At 39.7% G+C, this 22,285-nt stretch overlaps 1 protein-coding gene across 2 annotated transcripts in view; it reads right to left on the reverse strand.

Moving 5' to 3' along the window:
* The window catches only part of tmx3b (thioredoxin related transmembrane protein 3b), a 53,168-nt gene that overhangs the window by 3,838 nt on the left and 27,045 nt on the right, over positions 1-22,285 (reverse strand). The window contains exons 14-16 of one of the 2 annotated variants that reach the window (XM_085468087.1): positions 21,482-21,611; positions 19,869-19,937; positions 13,067-15,180 (exon numbers count right to left, since the gene is read on the reverse strand). In XM_085468087.1, coding sequence (XP_085324213.1) covers positions 14,917-15,180; positions 19,869-19,937; positions 21,482-21,611 — 463 coding nt within the window. In that variant the 3' untranslated portion in view covers positions 13,067-14,916. Of the gene's footprint in view, positions 1-13,066; positions 15,181-19,868; positions 19,938-21,481; positions 21,612-22,285 lie in introns of those variants that run through there. The other variant, XM_085468088.1, reaches the window with a different exon arrangement.

The raw sequence follows: 22,285 nt of genomic DNA on the forward strand, positions 1-22,285 counted from the left end.
TGAGAGGAAAAAGCATTGTAGAGTAATCTAGTGTTAAGAGTGTGTGTTTTAAGCACTTTGGTCAATAAGAATGGAAAAGACCGACTATATTAATAAAGCTCAGTCTATTGGAAGCCACGAAGGAAAGCCAGAAGCCCCCGTGTAAGTGAACTGATTTAGCAATATCACAACTCCATCAAGACAGCAGAGCAATCTGATTATAATCAACTATTTCATTAAATTCATGTTCAAAAAGGAAGATTTTTGTTTTTATTCTTTCAGCAACAGGCGTGGTGGTGTTTTAGGGTTTGAGGTTAAAGATTAAATATAAAAACAGAAACCAAACATAGTCTCAGTCTGCATACAAATTTCATATGACATCACATCTACAGTGTGGACGTGCTGTTTGAGGATCATATATTAACATTTATGGAACAATAAAATCGTTGCTAAATTGTTTGCTCTCAACAGAAAAAACTAAGGAATAAAGTCACAGAGGTTCGTGAGATCTTTCGGGAATTTGACGCTATTTTCTTTAGATTTGATTGGTCTGTAGGAGGTGATTTCAAATCACAACATAAGTTACCATGGTGATATACCCTGCTAACAAGTGAACCACAATCAGAACAGAAAAGCCAGGGTTATCTCCAAAGTTACCTAGATAAGATGAAATCCTGCTTCTTAGTATAGAGCTCAGTACAGGAGCATGGCATGTCTACCAGCATCTTTGTCCTCTCATAAATTTTAATTCAGGATCCTTTCAGTAGTGTCCTCTCTCTTTCTCATGTCTCTGTTTTCATCTCTTTTCGTGTTTGTGGTCACCTACACTATTTTTAATTTGACTGAATACACAATAAACCTTTTGCAATTCACAAAACAATGAAATACAATGCAGTGCAAAGTCCAATAAGACTCACGTCTTAATGGGCCTTACTGCTAATTAAAGCCCATTGAGAGTCTCTAGTGAGTTCACGCATAATAACCTGCAAACCTGAGGCACGCCCACCATCATGCATGCACACATGTGACTCCTGTATCGCCGCGTTGTCTGCATATTGATCAATCATAGCAGCCTGACCCTCACAGCTATACAGTAGGAGCAACATAGGAGTGTTCTTCACAAAGAGGGCAAAAAAGGTGCTGCAGCAATTTTCAGTACAAAGAATATAAAAGCATTAAGCCTTTTGTACTACACCACCAAAACATTATTACAAAAGTGGAAATGAGTACAGTGTGATCATTTTTAATCTGGGCCACTAGTAGGCTACTTATTGTGCAAGCACTGTGCTCTGAAGCTTACATCAAGCAGTCACTTTGAGACAAAAGAGCTGCAGTGAAAACAATAGGTTAGCATTATGTTGGGAGGGGGGGGTAGCTAGCGTTTGTTATAGCTGCATTTGAGAAAGAGAGAGAGAGAGAGTTCAGAAAACAGAGAAAAATGTAATTTACAAAGAAAGATAAATGGAACAACAGCTACAGCATTCATCATTTTGTTGCCCACTTAATTGTATCATGCTTTATTCCACATAACACAGAGATGTGCAGCTCGGCGGTGCCAGGCTCTCCATTCTCTTTTATGTCTTCCTCTGAGACATGAATAAAATGTCAGTGTAAAGAGCAAATTCAAGGGACGGGAAAGTAGAAATGATGCTTTATTTCTTTGTTAAAGTCAAATTTAACCAGAGAGTTACAGCGTTTACCATTTGAGGAAAAACAACTTGCTCTGACAGTATGATTACTGCTATTAAAGTGGATCTGCTTATTCTTGAGCTATGATTCAATGGCATTTATTTTAAGTTGGAAATTATGTCTTCAAATCTGACTCTCAGACCCTCTGTGATGGATTTCAGATTGAAATTCATTGACAGATGAGACAAAAAGGACAGCAGATTACAAACTGCCTGTGTCTCTAATGCCTGCTGATATCCTATGTTCATATTTTTAAGGCAAAGACAGATGCCATCTGTTTCCCTTTCTGTCTCATGTTGCTGTCAGAAAAAGCTGAGTGATAAAAAAAAAAAAATGGTGCAGCAGAGGACTCTCTCTAACAGGCAATGCTGGCTCTCAGCTCCCTGTTCTTTGCCTGTGACAAATGTAGCCTCTAAGTGGATGTGGCAGGCTGTGATCCTGTAGGACCCTTGATGTTGCGTATGAGCGTTACATTTCTTTCATTAACTCCAGGTGTTCCATCCCATCTTTTCCTCCTCTGTCATCTATGGCCAGAGCTGAGATGCACTGCCCGCACCGAGCAACGCTTTCACTTTCCGCTCTGTTTAAACCGAGAGCAGAAGGGCGGAAACGCATGACAGACAATCTCTGTCCTATATGCAGCTACAACACATGGGCACAAACATCAGAGAAATGCATAGGACTGAAACCACAGAAGAGAACCCACTTAGGGAAAAAAACAAGGCTGAGGGCCAGTTCTGAATATGCCTGTGACTGTCCTTGACAAACCTCCGGGCCAGATACTCCTGGGTGGTCCAAGCAGTGTGGAGCACTGAGAAGATTTATCTGGATTGTTGACAACTTCTGCAGCACTTATCCAGCCCGCTCATGTCTCCAAAGAGAGTGTGTGTCACGGCTTTAAAAGTAAAGCTAGTTGACAATGACATGTGGGGTTGTTTCATCTGGTTTTTCACTTTAATTTGGAAAAGTTTTGAGGAAGCACACTTGGAGCGTTGAGGTTTCTTCTCTGCCGAGCTGCAGATTTTCCAGTTCAAGCTACTGTTTTGTTTGTTTAAATACCCATTATTACAGCAGCTATTCTTTCAGAGAGCAATAAAAATATATAAGCGGCAAATGACTAGTATGTAATGAAAATGTGACACTCAGCCACCGAACTTACGACACTTGAACAGCTGAAATGAATGCTGAAAGCATTCTCATAAAACTTTTGCACAGCCTCTGATGTAAATAAATAACTACATGATGGAAGAAGGCAAATATTTAAATGTATCAATATGAAAAGCTTCACACATCTGCTACAAATGTATCAATATAAATAAGCTTCTCTTTTCATTTACATATACAAAGTAACATAAAATGAAGAAATTCAATAATGGGTGAAAGTCCAAGCCAGACTTTTTTTTAAATACATTTTAAACCATAGTTCTCCAGGCTTTCAGAAGGTTTTTCCTTGTATCCGACCATTTTCAGGGGAATCATTTGGTTTGTTTGTTAAGACCTTTTGGAATGATCTATGAATTATTCAAACATAAAAAACGGTGTGTAACTCAAGGGATGAATCATTGTTGTGTTTACATAGAACAATTCGCTACTAACAGTGTTTCACAAAAACACAATTTGTTCCCATCTGTTTAGTTGAATGTCTGAAAAATGCCAAAGATAACAGAAATAAAATATTATTTGGGAATCAAGTGGAAAAAAAGAGTTATTAGCCAAAAACTTGGACTGTTTAGTCCAAGTTTCATGCTGTTAGTGTGTCCTTGGAAAAATTGAAGAAACTGAACAAGTGGAGGACAAAAGAAGTGACAAACCTAAAAAATATATCTAGACCAAATGAACAGTATATGAAACTCATGCCCTCAAGAAATAGGACAAAATCTAACAAAAAACTGGCACAGGACCTGAGAGATGCATCTGATCATTCACCTGGTCCATCTAATGTTCACTTAAGCTTTATAAGAAATGCTCTCAGTGGAAGGTTGGCTTTCAAAAGGCCATTCTTAACAAAGTGAAACAGTCAGAAAAGGCTGAGGTATACCAAATCACACAAGAACTGGACTGAAAAGCAGCAGCAACAGGTCTTATGGAGTGAGTAATCCAAAATGTTGTATGCAGAGAGGAGGTCAAGAGGGAGTGAGTGTCAGTGAGTGTCTACACCCGTCTGAAAAACACGATGGAGGTTCTGTCATGATTTCTGGATCAGGTCAAAATTGAAAAAATGATGAACGCAGAAAAGTACAGTCAGAGTTTGATCCATCATGCAATACCATCTGAAAAGCCTTGTAATTGGCAATCGTTTCTATTTTCAGGATGGCAGTGACTGAAAAACACAATGCCAAGCAGCAATTTTAACAGAGGATGGAACAAAAGGAGCCGACGTCCACATCGCACATTTTTCAAAAAAAAAAAAATCAAAAAATTATAAATTATAAAATTATAAATAATTTTCTATTTTCCTAGCAAAACAAGAAATAATGAGTGGCAAAGATCTTTACACACTACTGTAAGATCATCTAAAATATGTAAAACTGTCTTCTTAACATCTTGTGTGAATAAAAAAAATTAAAAAAACATTTTTTAATTAATGTTTTACCAATATTTATATTTAATTACTCATCCTCAAACATTTGATTTATCTTCCTCCTTGTGAAACAGTAGTGCCATTTTAAGACGAGCTTTTTTCAGAAAATAAAGTTATTTTGGTTTCTTATGTAAGATCGAGATATACCAGTCGCACCTTAAAAATGAGTCGGGGACCATTTTATTCAGGTACTTTATTTCACACCGATCATTTAAGGCTCCTTTAGTATTTTGTCCTTGGAATATTTTTCCCACAGTCAACAAATACTGAAGACGTTTTTCAGCATAGCCTCATGCAATAAAAGTAATTCAGTGCATTACAACCCAGAAGCCCCAAGGAGTCTGTTAGACTTTGTTGTTGTGGTCCTTACAAACAGTAATAATCCTTGGGCCTCATTATTGCTTGTTTTGAATGCGTTCCTAAGCCATCTACTATCAACAAAAATGCATTTTAAGAGATTAGTTTGTACCTCTAGGTCATTTTAAACCAAATAACTCCTCACAATTATGTTTCCCTAATTATGATCATTTCATGATTACATTGCAGAGCTCCCTCGCCATAGAAAACACAACATTGTCCTGAGGCTACTGAGGAAGAGAGGTGACAGTGTCACTGAAAGCAATTAAAAAGCTATCAGAGGGAGCTGAAAAGGAAACATTTCCTATTAGGTTGCAAAGTTAACCACTGGCCTGGGCCAAATGTGACCACAAGAGCAATAAGATGTTATTACTCTCTGTAGGCTCTATGTGGCTATTCCTCTGTGGTGCTGGATGCTAAAGTGGACTCAGTAATGACCACTAACAGCATTTTGTGTCACTCTTCCAAAGACTAGCACATCAGGAGCAGTTGTCTGTACTTGACTTGTCATTGTTCACATCAGATCTCAAAGGCATCTGGTAAGTTTTAAATGCTTGATTTTTCTCTGGTGCCGCACTGATGTAAGGGTTTCTGCAGAGCACCATAGTTGGGATAGTGGGCTGTTTATTGTGCTCATTTCTAGCTACATATTTTTATTCCTGGATTCTGAAATCAAAGCCTATTACGAAACTGATACACCAGGTGTGTGGGAGTGCAGTGCAAAGACATTATGAGGAAATCTCTTCTCAAATCCCAAATCTAGGTGTATTAAACATTGCAATGACACTGGAAAAGTGCCTAAAGCTTGAGCATTTGGCACACATGGGTTTTACAGTCATTCAGTCCTTGACCTTTAAAATCTTGGACATGTTTGTCATGAACATGAATAAAATAACAAAATTGTTTGCATTCAACAACTCATTAAAAGCAATGAAGTACTTATGAAGAGAATAAATATAGAAGCCTGCTCTTTCAAGCTGCCTGTTATTGCAGTTAATCATACAGAACAACTCAGATAAGTGCATTTCCTCCTCAATAGACTAAAAAGATTCGGATTATCCTTTGAACACTCTTTTGGAAGGCTCCTCTGTGTACAAAGCTTTATCATAACTATCTATATAACTATCTATATTGTCTATTGTTGCACATTAGTTCTCCAACAAATAATGACATTTACAAGAGAGCAACTAATAGGAAAGTAGTGCGTACAGCTGAGGTCAGACGTTTAGATACAGTACACACTCATCACGGGCATGAATGTTGTGGTAAACCTGGGACTTTCATGATTTGTTTGAACTGTTCGTTTTCCAGTGTGGCATTGTTGTACAGCATACATGTTTAATGATTTTTAAAAACCAGAACAGGATGCAGAATTTGGAAACTATTTTGGATTTTCTCTAATCCACACAGGCTCGAACATATACATGCACCCTCATTAAGTTTGGTCCTTTGGCAAATTGCACTTCAACTAGACGTTTTTGCCTTCTGGCATAATTCTGGTTGAATAATCGACCACCCTTCTTAATGAAATTGGTAGAGTTCATTTAAATTATTTGGTTTCCTGGCAAAACAGCCCCAGAGCATGACGCTACCACCACCGTGCTTGAGAGTTGGTACAGTAATCTTAAGTTTAAAAACATGACCTTTATCCCTCTAAATATCCCTCTTGTGCATAAATAGCTCAATAATTGTCTGAACATTTTGGCAGCTACAGATTTCAGTCAAGCCTGACTCTCAGGCCATGGCCATGTAAAATTCACTTCAGGCAAGCTTGAGACTTGGTGGTTCCTGGGTTGTTCATGAACATTCAAATCAATTTCCTCTAATCCAGAAATGACAATTTGGATCTTCTTCCAGATCTTGGCAACGTATTGACACATTAGAATAATTTGTACTCGTGCACTTGACTAAACTGATAGTCCTGGAATTGGCAGTTGATTAGAAATGCCCCGTTAAGTTTCTATAATGGATTTCCCTTGGCCCAACCTCAAACATATTGTAAAGCAAACATAAGCAAAGCAAATCAAGTCATTTAGGTTTGTTTTGCTGAGATGGAAATATTCGTAATCTTTCGATGAAACAGTCCTGAATACATGTGTGAATCCATGTATTGTATTCTCCATATATATATAGCTACTTCTTTCTCCTCAGCTATTGAACCCACCCATTCGAAATGTTCTAGGCATGCCTGTGAAAGGATTATCATGCAAAAGCCCTTAACTTAAATAAATCCCACTTTCTTTACAGAGTATAGCACTTAGCTTCTTATACCCGGGTAGTATTTTCTGAGATATCCGGTTTTTAAGAGTTAAAGGGATTCAAAGACTGCTCCCACAAGCTTCCTCCAGGTTGTTGCCTGAGCTTCAGAAAGTCCCACATAAAGTGTGTGTGTGTGTGTGTGCGCGCAGTAAGGAAGAGTGCATGAGTGTGGAAGTGTTGTTGACTGTACCATCATTGACACCCAGCTGGCTACAGTCACTATAAGGGGGCTTAGAAGTAAGCTCTGGACCCAGCAGTCGAGACACATAACGTCCCTGAACATCTGTGTGAAGTAGCGCAGATTAAACACACAAAGGCTGGGACACACATATACGCACACACTGCTTGCACTCATTCATCTGTTGATGAACCTGTTTTGCGCCTTGAATGTGAAGGCTGATTTTTAAGTTCTCTCGATAATCAGGTTGGAGGACGGAAAGGAGCCTGTGGCAGCGGTTGGAGTGACAGCATTCACAGCTACATTTGGGCACATGTCACCTCCTCCAGAAACAGCTGCATCTCAGGTACTGTAAGTCACCAAGACCACCCTGAGGGGACAGGTCCCTTCAGTAAATGATCACGACCCAGGAAACATCATTAGGCAACTGCTGTGTGGCAGTGGCCCGTTGGTAGAGCGATAAGGAGAAAAACACCACTGGGAAACGCTTACAGTGCTCTTGGCAGGGGATAATATGCACTTGTTATTCTCAGCAGAGATGTGCATCATTTCAGCAATAAATAAAAAATTGTCACAAACTGGAATATGGAAAGAAGTTGATTTATTTGTCACGATTTTAAATGGACCATTTTTCCAACAGCGACTGCACATGGCAGGTCTGTTAAGCTTTAAATCTCTCCACCTTATAGAGGGGCGCATGTGGCTCTAGCAAGAGCAGCATTTAAAAAACATCATTTACAGGTGCAAAACTGGCCTGATATCAGACCAAACTGTCAGGCTGTCATACTCTGCTTCCATTTGTGGAATCGATTTAAAGGTATGGCAAGAGCAAAGCAGCAATCATCAGCGTGCACGTCTAAACGCCAAACAGTTTTTAGTATTTAGGGCTTATGTCTCATGTCAGTAGGCAAGTGTGAACTTATCTGAATGTAGAGAAGGTTATACTCCAGCAGCTTTGGCCAAACGCATTGCTTATATTCATTCAAAGATGGGAGTGGATCAGCAAGGACTCTGAACAGAATAAAGGGTTTTATGTTTGATAAAAATACTTAATAGAAAATGTCAAATTTGCCTTTTCATTTAAATCTTTGTAATAACTCACCTGTTGAAGCCCTGTTAAGGCTTCTTTGTACATGATTAGCCTACTGCTAGCTATCTGCTAGCTATCTGCTAGGAATCACCTCAGCTAACTTCTATCAATTTTTGTGGTTTCGCCTTTTGGACAATATTTCATGCAATTATTATTGAGTTAACTGTACTAACAGTCTGTCCAATGTATCTATATGTTAATAAGTAAATATCTGTGCCTGTAAAATGCATCCATACAGTTTGAAAATGAATCTTTGTAGCATGCTGGCATTAGCCGACAACTTAGCACTCCACTCTCTAGTCTGTGTACGGTCATTTATAGCTCCAAAAAGAATAAAATGTAAGCAGACATAACGCTGAATGTAGAGGCTTCAAAATGTTAAAATAAAGAATTAAAGTTGTTTTTGTTTATAGATTTTGAAAAAATATAGCAAATCAAAATATCTGTTGTGGGATGGACACCCCAACACTGACTCTAGTTCTTGATAACCTACTTTAACTTCATACAGAGCACCTTGTTTATTAGCTTCCTGTTAGCTGGAGAGAATAGGAACCTTAGGATGGCACATATAAAGAACTGAGGAACATGGGAGCCTTTGATGGGACATTTGAATAATCAAAGTGACCATGAATCTAAATCCAGTGTCCAAATGAATCACTTATGAAATAATACAACCCCCGCCCCCAGCTGTAGTTTATTGCATAGCCATGGATTTACCTTTTTTTTATTCCAGAAGATGCTGCTTAGTCAACCCTCATGGACTGCAACAATAAAATACCAAATTTTAGATTAAAAATAAACACCCGAGCAGAGAAAACAGAGCTTGTGGAGCACAGGATGCAGAGGTAGCACACGCGTCCATCAGGTTGAACATGAAATAATAATAATATAATAATAAATGTAGTTTAAAAGTTATTTGGGTACTGTTTTTGATACAGCTCTCAAATAGTTTGTGTACAAGAACATTCTGTGATCTTTCAACGCATACTTGTACACCTGTTCAACTGTTTGTTAATGCAAATATCTGTAGTCTGAAGGATGACCTGCATCTCAGATGAGAACAAAGGTAATTTTAAGTGGCTTTGAATATGACATTATTGTTTGTGCCAGATGAGCTGTTTAACTATTTCAGAAACTGCTGATCTACTGGGATTTTACTGCACAGCCATCCCTGGGTTTTACTGAGAATGGTTTGAAAATAAGAAAATATCCAGTGAGCTGCAGTTCTCTGGGGACAAAAGCAGCTTGCTTATTTAAGAGATTAAAGTAGACTGGCCAGACTGCTTTGAGCAAAAAAAAAAAAAAAAAAGCAACAGTAACTGAAATAATCACTTGTTACAACCAAGGTATGCAGAAGAGCATCTCTGAACATTGAAGCAAGTGGGCTATAGCAGCAGAAGACCACACCAAGTGCCACTCCTGTCAGATAAGAACATGAAACCGAGGCTTCACACAGGCTCACAGAACTGAACAAAAGAAGATTGATAGAAGAAAAACATTGCCTGGTCTGATGAGTCTCGAAACTGGATGGAACCGTCCGGCTTTGTGTGAGCAAATGCCAGCGCTGCTGTTGGTGTTGAGGATATTTTCTTGGCACGCTTTCGGCCCCTCAAGCATGTTTTAAATACCACAACCCACCTGAGTATTGTTGCTGACCACATCTATCCCTTTTGAGACCACAGTGTACTCATTTTCTGATGGTTGCTTCCAGCAGGATAATGCATGGTGTCACAAAGCTCGGATCATCTAGAACTAGTTTCTTGAGCATGACAACAACCTGGTGGCTGTGACTGTGAGATCAAGAGGAATGTTAGAAGTATGTTGTTGAATCTATGCCACAAAGCAGTTTCAATTCAAAAAGGAATCCAATCCATCAATAACAAGGTGCAACTAATGAAGTGGCCAGTAAGTGTAGAGTATGTGGAATAGACGGACTTAAGGAAGAAAAAGGCACACGTGCATAAGTGGGTTGAAATCTTTGTGATGATTCTGTACCATAATGGGTGAGATCTAATAGTGTTCAGACATCACAAACTAAACATAGTTTCTTTACCACGTCCTGTGTGTTTCAAAAACAGGGTGTGTTTGCTGCTCTAATGCGGAGTTCTTATCTCAGCTTCTATCTGCAGTTACCATCCCCTGCAGGAGTTTGCCTACTTGATGCTTTTTGTTGCAGGAGAAGTTGTAACAGCATTGATGGGCAGCAACCATCTTTGCAGAATCATTTTCACACAAGCCCTGAAGAAAAGTTTGCCAAATTGTCAGAGCGCACAGAAGAAAACGACAGCAACGAGCACCGTCTATCGACTGACAGGCTGACAAGTGCCTATTAAGCCCAGTTGAACTGTTGAGGTAAAGTCGGATCCCCAAAAATAGTCATAGACAGGGCTATGAGAAAGGATGTAACAGCTGATGATTGAACGAAATAAACGTGTGCACACACACACACACACACACACACACACACACACACACACACACACACACACCGATTCACTGAGAGGAGGTGAGATATCTCAAAAGGGCAGATTTGCCTACATTGTTTGTGTAATTAGGCATTGAGGTATTTTTCTATAGTGGCAGCAAACAGATGGAATCGGGCAGCTGCAGCCATCTATCAACCATACAAAAATAAATAAATAAATAAATAAAATACTCTTGTTTCTAACAGGATTTGCAAAGACTCACAGAGAACAAGTGTGGGCTGGTTTCCATGGTGAGCAAAGTTAATCAGCTATTTCTCATCTTGCTACTGATTGACACCAACTGAGCTCAGACTACACTCGACATGGAGGGTTGAAGCATTAACGGAAATAACCATCTATCTTTCCTTCTTTTTTATTTTTTGCTTTGACCTTACATGTGAACCTAAACCATTAAACACCTCCCATGTGAGTCAGAAATGAGATGATTACTATCTCGCCTTAATTTGCCATTCCAACATAAGACAGACGTCAGAACGAGCTTCAGTGTGTAATTGCCCTTGTCTAGCGCGCCAGACTGTTGGTACTTTGGGAAAAAAAGAGAGAGAGAGAGAGACACCAGGCCTCCTTCATTTAGCACACGATGAAACTCATTCTCAGAATATAGCGCGAGGTAATTGAGCGATGAATTACTTTTTGCATCAGCACCACTCAATGACACTGATTCTGATGTAGTAATATATTATCTCCCCCTATGTGGTAATTTGTCCCCAAAAAGACATCCGCTGGAAAATTCTCTGACTTTATCAGACTTGAAAACAACCAATCAAACTTTACGAAAAGCAACACTTTTTTTCCCCCTCTCAAATCATGTGAGGGAAGTATGCTGACGGTGTGCTTTTTCATTATGTAAAGTCACGTTTCTGAGTTTGACTTGAGAACGTCGTCTTTCCCTAAAGAGAAGAAATAAATGAGTTTCACATCAAGGAAAGCAATCAGCCCTGGTTAAACCTAGCTCTCCAAAAATGTGATTATATCTGCCATATGTGAGTACACACCTCTGCCAAGGATTATAATGGTGGAAGTGGGGGGAAGAAAAAAAAACACATTTGTCTGTGTGATAATTGAAGCTTGGCAGAGAACTATAGTGTGCAAAAGTCTTGAAGCAGCCTTCATTTCTTTATGTTTTTCAAAGATCGTGGCTATCGTGGCTCAAGAGTTGGGAGTTCGCCTTGTAATCGGAAGGTTGCCGGTTTGAGCCCCGGCTTGAACAGTCTCGGTCGTTGTGTCCTTGGGCAAGACACTTCACCCGTTGCCTACTGGTGGTGGTCAGAGGGCCCGGTGGCGCCAGTGTCCGGCAGCCTCGCCTCTGTCAGTGCGCCAGGGTGGCCGTGGCTACAATGTAGATGCCATCACCAGTGTGTGGATGACTGGATATGTAAAGCGCTTTGGGGTCCTTAGGGACTAGTAAAGCGCTATATAAATACAGGCCATTTACCATTTACCAAAGAAAATACGTGCAGTGATTTATTCATTAGTACAGAAGGAAATACAGAACATAAGGAGTTTGTATTATTCTACCAGGGTTTAAAGTCAGAAGCAACACCTGCTGCCATTTCTTTTTCAGTGTAGATGTGTTGTGATTTGCCAATTGTTGATTAATAACTCTTTGGGAATCACTTTGTTTGTACAAAATTACTATTTTATGTCTGTCAGATTCTGTCATCTTTGGCATTTTTCATACAGGCAGATAAAGATATTCAGTGTGTTTTTCTGACAACCTGCTACTAACAAAGCACCTACAACTGTTTTTTGTCTGGTATGTGTTGGTGTAGACCTGGCACTGGTTCATTCTTTGAGTTAGGAGCCTTGTTAACCGTAACAGGTCAGTTACATAGCTTACCAAACAAAATCATTATACTGAAATACTGTGATACTGCTACCCCTCAGCCACCTATAGTATCAATTACAAAATCCTACATCATCTTGTTATTGCATACACAAGATGGTCAGAAAACTTACTTTTGCTTTCAGATCAAGGTCCCTGAGACACATCCAAAATTTTTAGGACATTCACCAATGGCATTAACTGAAAATCTTACTGTGTTCTCAGTGAAATTTACCTCTGACTTTGAGGTCTAGGTCACTGAGTTTTAATCCTGTCCAAGGCTTTTAGTAGATACACCTTTGGTATCAACTTGAAGCTCCTATTTCACCTCATTCTCGAGTTACCAAATTCACAAACTCAATGTCCACGCCGCCTACCCACACTGCTGAGGGGAAAAGGCATCATGTCCAAGATCTTCAAAAAGCCCAGAGAACTACTGCTCACAACCACTTTTTAAAAATTTAAATAACTCTGGCGCTTGGAAGTAAAACAAAGATGTGAGGACCGGCTCAAGACTTTTGCACAGCACAGTAGCTGGAAGATTGACAGACCTAAAAGAAAAAACAAAAAAGGAAACCTAACAACCCGACATTACATGATGAAAAAAAGAAAGAAATTCCAATGAGCAAGAAAAAAAGACGACCATCTTTATTTCAATCTTTCAAACCTGTAATAAAATGTGACAAACTCAATTCAAACCCTAACGGGAAGTTTGGCAGATAGTGGTAGGCAACTACAGACCAGAAGGCAAGGCGAGGGCATGGCTCCTTTAGCGCAGCTTCACAGTAAACCACAGATAATAACAATTTTCTTTTAAAAGAGAAAAGGTGTGCTTATATTGAGTCGAATGGGTTACTGAACTAGAACCGAATGGTGAAATTACTGTTATTCCTGCTTTTTAAAGGAGCTCTGAGGCAGCTCTTTGGACAGAGCCGGGCGAGCGCGGCCCCAGTTTCGTCTTTATGCTATAAGCTGCCTACCTGCTGACGTAGACACATGTCAGCAGCATCAACCATGTCCTCTAACTCTTGGCAAAAAACAAGAAGAAAATCTTATATTGAAGAAAATTGATCTTTATTGGAAAAGGTGGACGCCACGTAACTCGCCGTACCAGCTGAGAGTAAGAATCTATTTTACAGATATTCAAGTTGTGTTTTCAGATGCTTTGAGGTCTCTGCCTCATTGCACCCTAAATCCAGTAAGGTGCACTGTACTGTGGAATTTTCATGAAAATGTTATTACACTGGGTGTAGAGGATTTTGGGAACACTCTGTCTTTTTATGAAATAGATTGGTCTGGTGAATTAAGGAGGAATCCATTATCCCTACTTGATTTCAGCTATTACACACACTTTAGTCACAAGGAGAGGGTATACAGGATCTCTATGCCTTGAGACCAACAAAGAAAAAAAAAAGAACAACAACAACTCAGCAGCATAAAGACAATCCTAATGTTCTACATGCTCTGTGTACATCTCAGGGCATTGGGATGTAAACTTCAAATGTCAAATGAATTGAATATAGAAACCGGTGATGGGGGATAGCCTGAAATATGGAAACAGACAGAGCTTGTCTGTCTGAGGAATATGACTTGTTAAGATCCACAGGAGCTACTGGTGCATGTTATGGCTTTTGCTAGACAGGTACAACCTGTCTATATAAGGATATTTTTTATTTGTTTTTACCCAGTTGGTCATGTTGGAAGGAAATGGGTTAAAAATGTCCATCTGCCGTGTGTCGGTATCACAGCGAGTGATCCCGATTATTGTCCCCAGTCTTTCTTAATGACAGCAGATGGCTGACAGAGAAATGCAGTGAAGTGCAGAACTGTCAGGGCACTTTGTAACCCTTTATAAGAAGAAATATTTTTAGGCAATAACACAGAATTAAAAACAAAAACTGCACATTTCAACGATGGCAGATTTTCCTTGTTGGGCACTTCTTTTTCATTCTACACGCGTCAATAACAATACACAAGCCTACACAATGGATTGAGGGCAAATTTAAAGGCAACATCAATCAGTTTCTACTACTGTAGGATAATATAGAAAATGAGAATTAAAATGAAAAATAGTTCGGTATGCGACAAAAAAAAAAGTGGTTTCAAGACACTGACCTATGAAATCAGGGTGTCACACGTCACATGGAATTAACCACTGGTTGGTTGGTTGGAATCATAATAAATAAGATGGTATGTTTGGTTCGCAGCCATCCCTTCTTCATGTGAACAGTGTTTACACTCCATCATTAAAGAGGCTGTTTGCTTTCAACATAATTCAGTGGCTTCGCCAAGCAGCCGACCTTACACGCAGACAAAGAACTCAAAGATGGAAGAATAGTCTGTGCTAGAGGGGCTCTGAGGGGAAGTGAGATGAAAAACAAAGCACAACAGTAACACATTGATATGTCTTTGAGTTTCATGTCACTGCATTTGACTAGGCCTATGATCCTCTATCCAGCAGGTGCCCCTGTGTTAATCGGTTTTCTTCTCTTCAGGATCCTTCTCTCCAACGTCCTCATCCTCTTCTTCTGGGCCCTCCAGCGCCGCAGCACGTTGCCTCTCCTCCTCCTCCTCTTCCTCCTCCTCGTCAGTCAGGCCCTCTCTCTTCGGCGCATCTATGTCATCCGAACCGTCATCAGACTCAGCTGTGCAGATGCCATAGCACATCAGGCTAATTACGCCCAGCGGTAGGCCAAACAGGAAGCAGCCCAGCAGTGGAGAGCTGCGAAACACCGACTGATGAGGGAAAGAAGACAGCGAAAGATGAAAGGAAAATTAAGAACGCGAAGCACGAGGGGTGAGGGAGAGTATAGGGAGACAAATTTGTAAAAGACACTAATACAGTAACTTGAGGAAAACACTGAAATAATCCAGTGAGAAAATACAAGAGAAAAATATATAACCTTAGTTTTATCTTTCAGCAACCAAACACCACTTTAAACACCATTAACTGCAAATAAAAGATTGATGAATATCTATGAGGGAAGAAAGTTCACAAAATAACTTTTCGCAATAGTGGCATCCTCTTATGGTACCACACTCAAACTCTGTTAGCGCATTAGGATTACCCTTCCTCCACAAATGTTTGTAAAAGCAGACAGCATGGCCAAGAGCTCGATTTTATACCCCTGTGGCAACAGGTCGAAAAGCAACTGGATTCAGTGATTTAGAGGTGTGGCCCAATACTTGTATCCATACAGCGTACCTTAAACTTGCATTGTTTCTAACAGCTGGGGGGGCAACTCTCTGGTTTCGAAAGGTCTCACAGAACAGAAGTCCACGAGGAAGTGATCATTGTTTGTCATTTGATTTAAAAATTTGAGTGAGAATTATTTCCAGATAGGTTTCTAATTACTCAATCGCTATTTCCAGTGTTGTTTAATATATTGTGAAGTTAATATGGAAAATTAAATTATGCTGAAGTGTCTTGAACGTGCACCAGATGGCGACAGCTGTGGTTGCAAATAGAGTCCTGGCCCTATAGAAGTCTATATATAAAAAAAAATCTGTCTTGATGTCTGTGAACACTTTCAGTCACCCATTTATGGTCATGCTGAATAAAAACTAATTTTTAGTGTGTAGATTTGGTTCAAATCTACACACTCATTGGCGAACGACTTGTCATTAATGGTCTCATCCATCACCATGCTCTTGATCTATCTGTATGTCTGTCTGTCAGTCAAAACATTTATGTGCAAACAATAATATTATCCAAGAAATCTGATTTTTTCTTCCTTCACTAACTGATCATCGTTCACAGGATTAATTTTGTTTTCCTTTCTATGGGGAAAAAAAATCTGAAATCCAGCTAGCTTCTCAGCAAGATCCACGCATGACACAGACAAGAAAATGGGGAGTAAAAATTAAAATGAATACATCTGTACACAGTAATCTGAGGTCATTCGCAGAAATAACCAGCTACACTACTAGCAAATGGTAATAAGAGGAAAGTAAAAGGGATGTCAAGTGAGTATGAGGACTGCTTAAGACAAAACAATCTGCTAACAAGAGGTAAATGTCAGGCTAAATCAATATCCAGCAAAATGTCAATTCGGTCCGATTGTCTGTCTACCACGACTAACAGCTAGTAGGAGTGATGGTTAGTTTATGAGCTCGGGGCAAAATATAATGAAACTGCCACATGTACTTTGACATGTGCACACATTATCGGAGACTACAAGGGAGGAAATATGATAAATAAGACCCTAAAGCTCAGTTGTGGTCCAGCGGTCCCACGATGAGTCAGTGCTGCAGTTTCTTAAATTCACACACTGAGACTTGCTTACTTGTAACACAACCTGTTCAGTCCAGTCCCATAAAAGCATCACATTGCTCTCAACAACCAGTGTTTGTAGTAGCAAAGAGCCTGCCTTTAGCTGCAGAAAGTTAAGCAAATTCAAATCAGATCTGCAGATCAAAACACTTTTTCACCAAGTTTGTAACTTATTCATGTATTCTATCATTTACACTACATGTTGTGTAAGTTTTTAAAAAGCTGGTCTTGAAACATTTCCATACACTCACGCAGGGTTTAATGTTTTAGTATTAATTCCACTTCTGTCCTGTAATTTTCAGATGCTTATAGTGTGTTAAACTATTTGTATCGTCTGCTGTGCCGCTTGTTTTGTTTTACACCAAATCACCATATTGGAGAGCGTTGGCCTTCAATCGAACATCCTTCATGTTTCTTTTACTTTCTCATTTTACAAACTCAACTAAGATGAATAAAGAAAAATCAAACACGAGCACAGGCCCACCGTTACGCACTAGTCTTTTTGAAGATACTGCCTGCACACACACTGCCCTGCTTATTACGGGCTCACCTCCCACCTCTCTCGGCTTTAGTGCGTGCGAGCACATTAAAGCCGAAATTATGCTTCCATGAATATGAATGTAAATCTCTGCAGACCTGCACAGAGCATGATGCTATAGGTAACTACAGGTCACAAGCTGGCTAATCTCGCTTATGAGACGAAGATGAAACGGAAATGAGCAAAAAGCTGCTGGAGGAACGTGACGCAAACCTCTGTGGACGCTACATTTGTCGAGACTGTGCTTTCCATCCTAATTACAACCTTTTCATTTTAAATTAAACCAGCGTTAGTGACAAATTTGCACATTTATAACAACTACATTTATCCTTGAGGATCACTTAAGAGAAAAATCAAAGTAAACACGCAGAGCCAACAAGTTGCTCTCTGGTAATAATTAAGGCACCCCTCATTTCACATCCATGTTTTCCACTTTGATACAATTTATTTCTAATATTTCTTAAGCACTCCAGTGTAATTAAATCTGTTTTTTTTTTCTTTCAGGAACACGTGAAGCACAATTCAGATGATCTTAATGTAGCAAACTGCATCAGAGAGAATCCACCTAAAAGGGCACATTCGGTCCCAACTCCTGCCAGCCACTGAGCTGAGAAGAAGAGAAACACTCACGTTCCCTTCAGTCGTTGCCACAGGAAGAGGAATGGTAATTGCCGGTGCTCTGTGATGCTGGATGAGGGAAAGGATGGGCATGCTATGCTAACACAGCTGGCTATGACTCATTGGGCTTAATGCGCTTGCTTCTTCATGCTCCTGTCAGACATGAATTTAAATAGGCTCTCTAGGGGCAAGGTGATGGCTGTTGCCTATCTCCTCTATATTATATCATGTCACTGTAAGCAAAACTAGACTGGTGATACTTCCAGCTTGCTAAATTTAGGAAAGCACAAGTCTCACATTTCATTTCTCTTACAGATGTAAGTCAGACCCTTGACACAAGATTTTTACTTTTAAGCAGCCAATAGAAGAAGTCAAATAAAGATCCTGCATTGTTGCTTTTTTAGCTCAAAGAAATACAGCTTTTCTTTTGCACTGAAACGTTTACCCATTGCTCATCTGGCTTACTTTATCACTGATTTCATTTAATAACCCGAGAGTCAAGCCTGATCTGACGCACGAAGAATTAAACCTTCAATTAATATCTTGTTAAAAGGCTCTCGTTTGAGCTTTAAGTCAAACCCTTTACTTCAATCTAACATTAAAGCATGCGATTCTCATTTAGACATGCTCCACATGGCTTTAAGGACACTGTTATGGGCGGAGCAGAGTGTTAGTCGTGGTTAAAGTTCAACCATGCCTGCTGAGAGGTATTATTCACAGCTGTATTTACATTCCTATCACACCCTTGGTAAAATAAACACTAGTTCTCCCAAAAGAACCAACTACTTAGAGTAAAAGAAGGAGGAGAAGTTCAGCCGCCTGACCCTCTCCTCCCTCAACACTCCACCTCCATCTGCTCTGCTGTTTTTTCCCCCCCTCCCCTACGGACTGCCTGTACTGCATATTCTCAGTTGTACATCCAATCTTGTCCTCTAAATGTTGTTTTTCCTCAAAGAGGAAAAGTGGAGTGCACAGGGGCATTTGTTTGACATTGTTGCAGAGCAGCTTGAACACAGAGCATTAACCCTAATTTAGCAAACGCAGTCAAGGTGAAGCACATTTTGAAACACAGCAAGAATATTATTCCATAACAGGGGCAATTTGATATTGTGCAGCACGATAATGCTGCGCTTTAATTGTAGAGGTGAAGCCTGGTATCCTTAAACAGGAGAGCGTCCTCTGAGTAGCATGTCGCATAGTAAAATTACCCTGAAGTAATATTAGCTTGAAAGCTAGATTGGATAATCATCTGCAATACTCTTATTTGACAAACAGTAAGTGTTGTATGTAATGTGAGAACCCACAGAACATTGTTCCAACTGTATACAAGCCATTAGTTAATAGTTACAATTAGCTGGTGAACACAGAAAAACACATTTCCCCATGAAGGTGGTGGAGACCAAAACAGAACCAAAGCAGTGCAAATATTGAACTTTTGGCCACTGTATGCTTAAGTCAACTTTAATACAAATCTACGATACCGTCTGTCAAAACTGAGAAAATTTGTCAAAAGGTTGTTTAAATCTCAGAAATGTATTGTTATTTATTAAATAAACTGAATTACCAGTTTTATACCCAAATTTCAGCCGGCATACTGAGTCCCTCTGAGAGGTCAGCATAATAATGAAGCATAACATTCAACCACTTAAATTCATTTTTAGGAATGCAACTATGCAACGAAATAATAACAACAATAATAATAATAATAATAATAATAATAATAATAATAATAATAATAATAATATAGTTTTGGAGCTTGATTCTTCATGAACAGGGCACAAAAAAGACATGATTGAATTTTAGTCATATTGTTTCTTCAGTCCTGAGGAACACTTGATGCAGACATCCTGCAGACTGAATTATTTTACGCTCTTTTGTACATATTTATTGCTTTTTGGTGGAAATCTTAGATGATGTTTTGTATTTCATTTCACTTTGAACTTGAGCTACATCCTGCTTAGGCAATATTCTCTGATTGAAATCTCACCAACTTACCATAATGGTGGACCTGGCATCAAAGGCAACACGTTTGATCCTCTGAATGATGCCGTCACCTCCATATGCCTGCAGGAAGACAGAGTTTAATGGACACAGATAAGCTACTACGTGTAGTCTATCCCAGTTCTATAGGACATGCGCAGGGTTTCATGCACTCTTCAGCTTGGCAACAACAATTTGATGCAGTTACCTGGAAGCATTCCCTAAACCACAAAACAATCAATAAAAACTTCGCAAACAGCAACACATACTATACACAGACTGAAATATCCAGGTGTCAGTTCTCCAGTCATGTGCTTAGTACATTTCAGACATTTTAAATAATGTTTAATTAACCGCTTCCTTGCACAAAATTATCTAATGTGCCTGACTCTAGTTTGCTCACAGTGCAGCAGTTCTGCTCCATCTGAGCTCATTTATTGGCAAAAAGCACCGGGGCAGCCAATGAGTGATTTGTCCTGATGCTAATTCATCAGGATGGCCAATTAGTGAGCTCCAACTAAGCAGGACTTCTGGAAATAAGCTGAAGGTGGGGTATGAGACAATCTTTGTGGATGCAGCTGCTGAACAGACTAAGCACAAATTGCATGAGAACTACGCAAGGTATCAGACATCCTTATGCAAAAACAACATATAAAGAAGTTGTAGCTTTTTCTTCTTAATTGAAACGAAGCAAAGGAACGAGGACTTAAATATGGCAGCAGTGATTTTAAAAAAATAAAATAATTATTCCATGAAAACCAGGTGTAGCGATGTGACAGACTGCTAAGGTAACTCTGTTCTTGAGGCTGGTTCATGCTTCACAGGAGGCGAATTCCACAAAAAACACACCCAGTTTTCATGTTTTTTATACTTCCATTGAAAAAGCATTAAAGATTCACAAAACTTGATCATGCTTGGAGCAAAAAAGCTCCCTACACTCCACAAGAAAATCCTTGAAATCCACTTCTATTCTATGGTAACATTTTTTGTGGGGCAAAAACTTTATTTGGTGCATTTCTACATGAAGGACAAACGGGCCCTGAGACACCACATGGCTGAGATTACGAGCCTGACGTGTAGAGGCTGAAACTGTCCGGGGCTTGGCTAAAACTGGACTGCAGAAACATGGTGGTTTCTGTTGCTGTTTATTTGGTGGGAGGGTGGTTTGTTTTGCCAGGCGAAAAATAGCCCAGACCATTCTCGGAAAAAGGAAAAAGACCTTTGGGTGTTTGGCTTATGGTTTCATACATCTGGTGACTTTAGCGTAGAGTAGAGAGAACGATGACATTTATTTTCCAGATTAGTGCGCACACTACAATACAAAGTCATGTAGTAATCTCAGTGTTTGGCTCAGAACATAGAATTATTGCAGATAATCTATTCAAAAGGGAATGCAATATGAAATCTAAACATGCAAAAAGGAGATTGGAAAAATATCTCATCTGATAAAAAAAAAAATTTCTGAGTGGGGGACTTAAAATGCAAGGTAACATGCTTGATTAATGAAGATTTGGTGTGATTACAACAGTACAACATAAGGTGAAGGGGAGCGAAGGCTACACCAGGCTGAATACATAAACAGAAAGCAGGAAAGGGAGGCAAGGGAGGGGAGAGGGAAGGATTTGGACCTGTGCAGAACCGTTCAGAACACTGCTGATGAATTGGACCAGCTGCTCCATGCTTTCGATCGGCTCACTGGGCAGGAAGTACTGCTCGTTGGATGTGTTGAGGATGATAACGGAGGGAACTGTCACCTCGCTGAGGAAAAAAACAGGAAACACGGCTTTTAATCTTCTTAACCCCCACACCTCAGACTGCCATTATCAAAGAGCATCATTAGATGGGAACAAATTGTAGTCTTAAAGAATAAATTGCAACACAGAGAATACAATAGTGAGATAAACAAACCCTTTGTACTCTGAGCAACCCAACTTTTCCCATGGGTTTTCTTTCAAACAGAGAATTTTTCTTTCCCAAGGAAAAAGGCGATGCAGTGTGGCCCATTTCAGAGTGGCATTTCTTCCATCTTTTATACAAAGAGTGTGCAACTCAGGGGTTTTATGGGTCTGTGCCGGTCACAGTTAAAGAGACCTTTACAAACTAAAACTGACAAGTGAAGCCCAGGGAGTCCAGAGGAAGGCAGCTCTGCATCCACACCGAGACACGTACAAAACATATCCAGTGATCTTACAGGCTTTGTTTTAACAGAAAACACAGAAACAGTGACACGCTGTACGCTGCCAAGCCGGCTCATTTCGACAAATCAGCAGAGGAATTACAAAACTCAGTGAGATAGGGAATAAGGTCATACAAACAACCGATCCCTCTTCCACACGTCTCGCACAACACCAAAGCCTGGCTTAGATAAGGTATCCTAGTGCTTAGATACACACATGCACACAGGCGCACAAACAGTCCATCACGGCGCTGCC

The sequence above is a fragment of the Copadichromis virginalis genome, linkage group LG9, assembly GCF_057382275.1.
Source record: "Copadichromis virginalis isolate Kocher_CV1m ecotype Utaka linkage group LG9, C_Virginalis_male_GT1.1, whole genome shotgun sequence".
NCBI classification, from domain to species: Eukaryota; Metazoa; Chordata; class Actinopteri; order Cichliformes; family Cichlidae; genus Copadichromis; species Copadichromis virginalis.